The sequence below is a fragment of the Triticum urartu genome, unplaced genomic scaffold (genome assembly GCF_003073215.2).
Source record: "Triticum urartu cultivar G1812 unplaced genomic scaffold, Tu2.1 TuUngrouped_contig_10488, whole genome shotgun sequence".
Lineage (NCBI taxonomy): Eukaryota > Viridiplantae > Streptophyta > Magnoliopsida > Poales > Poaceae > Triticum > Triticum urartu.
The window spans coordinates 1-3183 of record NW_024111360.1 but is presented as its reverse complement, the minus strand read 5'-3'; the positions used below and the strand labels follow the sequence as shown (position 1 = coordinate 3183).

At 50.5% G+C, this 3183-nt stretch overlaps 1 protein-coding gene across 1 annotated transcript; it reads left to right on the top strand.

Annotated features, from left to right (window-relative positions):
* Nucleotides 1–2207: 2207 nt before the first annotated feature.
* Nucleotides 2208–3174, top strand: LOC125526559 (cyanidin 3-O-rutinoside 5-O-glucosyltransferase-like; the record flags this gene model as incomplete). The annotated part of the gene is made up of 1 exon (XM_048691227.1): nt 2208–3174. A coding segment is annotated over exon 1 (878 nt), but the record flags the coding sequence as incomplete, so codon positions are not given.
* Between the last annotated feature and the right edge of the window lie 9 nt (nt 3175–3183).

The following is a 3183-nucleotide window of genomic DNA, read 5'->3' as shown; positions in this document are numbered from 1 at the left end:
GTCCCCCCCAGCGGAATCGCTCCGCCGGAGGGCAAAAATGCTCCTGCCCAAGTTCCGCCTCGAGATGGCGGCGCTTCATCCAGAAAGCCCTCCCCTTATTTTTTTCTAGGTCAAAATGACTTATATACCAGAAGAGGGGCACCGTAGGTGGGCCGAGGAGGGCACAACCCACTAGGGCACGCCTGGGCTCCCTGGCGCGTCCAGGTGGGTTGTGCCCACCTGGTGGGCCCCCTTTGGTACTTATTTGCTCCAATATTCTTCGTATATTAGAAAACAATTCTTCGTAAATTTTCAGCTCATTTGGGGATGTGTAGAATAGGTAACTCCTGCGTAGCGTTTTCAGGTCCAGAATTCCAGCTGCCGGCATTCTCCATCTTTGTGTAAACCTTGCATATTATGAGAGAAAAGGCATTAGAATTACTCCATAAAGCATTATTATGCATAAAAACATTATAAATAACAGTAGGAAAACATGATGCAAAATTGATGTATCAATACCCGGTATTACCCGATATTCATCGAAACCCTTCTGGTGACCCGAAACGCTTCCAGATCCTCTGGGAACTGTTCTGGATATTCATGAAATAATTTCACAAATATATTCTCGTGACTCCTATGCTACTAATACTCAACAGACCGTGATTGCCTTAAGCTTGTGACCCCGTTGGTTTGGTAACTCACAGACATGAACAAAATCGTCCGTTCAATGACCGAGAGCGGGACCTTGGACGTCCATATCGTTCCCTATGCGTACTCGAATGATATTCGAGTGAACGTTTGGTTATCATGTGATGTTCCCTTTGCTTCGTGATACTTCACAAACCAGGGATGTATCGGTATCCTGCTGAGTTATCACCATGCTCACTATAAGAATCCTCGTTAACGATTTTGTTCTTCTTTCTCGTTATTGTGTTCCGGCATCCCTGTGAGGAAGTCACCTGTGTTTGGCCAGACAATGATTGATGCCGTCACACTGAGAGGGCCCTAAAAATATCTCTCCATCGTCGGAGGAGCAAATCCCACTCTCGAGCTATCCGGCCACTTGTCAAACTTTCTGATGAACCTGTAAGTTGTCGTTATGATCACCGTGTTACATGTGACGTTTGAGCAATCCCAAAACCCACTGTACGGTAAGAAGTGACCATGATACTCTCATGGTCTAAGGAGAGAAATCACACGTTAACACTCTGTGTTATTACAATTTAATACAGACGATATTATCTCAATTCACAACAAACAAGATTGGGCTGATCACTCCATTCATCAGACAAGAATAATATTGTATCTCCCCTACGAGACTAGCACACAACCAATTGCTTGTAGGTGGGAAGTAACTTGAGAATTGATTTCCATCAAAATGATCCCACCATTCTGTCCCCAGGTAGGTTGTTGAAATGGTAAGCTTCCCAAATCTTGTGTACCCAAGGAATATCTTATGTGTTGAGGAATTTGTGGAGGTGTTTCATAAGTAGGCCTTGGTTATGGGTAGAGATGTCCAATACCCTTAAACCACCATGACTCGGGTTTGCAAACCTCCTCCCATGGTTGTGAAACAAGTTAAGTGAAAAGTGAAAATGTAGGTTCTAAGATTGTGAAATAGTAACTATCGAAAGTGAAATTGTAATGTATCAGTGTGAAACTGATTATTTCAAAATGTGGAATATATGTTCCAATTTAAACATGGTTGAAAAATATCAAATATTAGTCTCATTTTAAAGGTTTTGGTGCAAGAAGTTCAAATATAAAAAAAATCAAAAATAAACATATGATTTTAAAAGATATGAATATTTTAAATTAGTCAAGTGGAAAGAAAATGTTAGATTTACTGTCTGAGAGAAGAGAGAATGGGTCTGCCATATTAGGGTTACATTACGGTGGTGCTCCTGCATGTAAAGTTACATAGTGGTGGGCCAGCTGCTGAAATCTTATACTCTTTCTTAAACAAGGGAAACGTTCCTTATACAAAAACATATATAAGTATACGTTGTGAGGTGTGACTTGCTGATTGGCTCGGTAGGTGCCGGTCCGCTCAATTTTCCACTTCGCCTTCTCCTGCTAGATCGAGTGCTCGGACTTGTCAGCCAGCGTACCGTCAGTGCTGACCTCACAATTGTTGACCCAGTCAAGGAACTCAGGGAGCTGGTGGTGATTGGTGAGCTTCGTCTCCAAGCACGCTCACGGTCACACCTCACTCTGACTCTTTCCAGCTCGACGATCAGCTCGACGATTTTCCCAACCTTTTAAGAGCCACACACACACACGCGGCACACACACTACCCGATCGACTTGCCTTGTCATGGCCGACGCGGAACGCCAGCAGCACGGCCCAGGCGACGGCGGGCGCCCCCACTTCCTCATCGTGGCCTACGGCATCCAGAGCCACCTCAACCCGTGCCGCGTCCTCGCGCGCCGCCTCCTGCAGCTACACGATGCAGACGGCTCAGGCCCCGTCCTCGCCACGCTCTCGGTCCCGCTCTTCACCCACCGCCGCATGTTCCCTTCGTCCGGCAACGGCGAGCCGGAGGGGCCGGAGGCCGCAGACGGTGCCATCTCTTGCGTTGCCTTCTCCGACGGCGTCGACGACGGCACCACCGCCAGGGGCCCCGAGGAGAGGGCGCGCCGCCGCCGCGCGTCCGCCGAGAGCCTCTTTGCGGTCGTCGCGCGGCTCGCCTCCCGCGGCCGGCCCGTTACGTGCATCGTGTGCAGCATGATGCTCCCCTGGGCACTGGACGTCGCGCGGGAGCGCGACATCCCGTTGGCCGTGTTTTGGATACAGCCGGCAACCGTCCTCGCCACCTACTACCACTACTTCCACGGCTACGGCGAGCTCATCGCGTCCCACGCCGCCGACCCCGCGTACGAGGTGACTCTGCCCGGGCTCAGCCGGCCTCTCAGGATCCGCGACTTCCCGTCATTCCTCGTCGACACCACCGGAGGTGAGGTGGGCAAGGTCGTCAACGCGGTGTTCTGTGAGCTGTTCGAGTTCATGGACGAGCAGAGGCGGAATGTCAAGGTCCTCGTGAACACTTTCGACGAACTGGAGCCGGCGGCGCTGGCGGCCATGAGGGAGCACTTGGATGTGTTCGCCGTCGGCCCCGTGGTCGGGTCGTCGGCCGAGGCGCGGATCCATCTGTTCAACCACGCCGGTGCCGACAAGACGAGGTACATGGCGCGGCTCCAGCC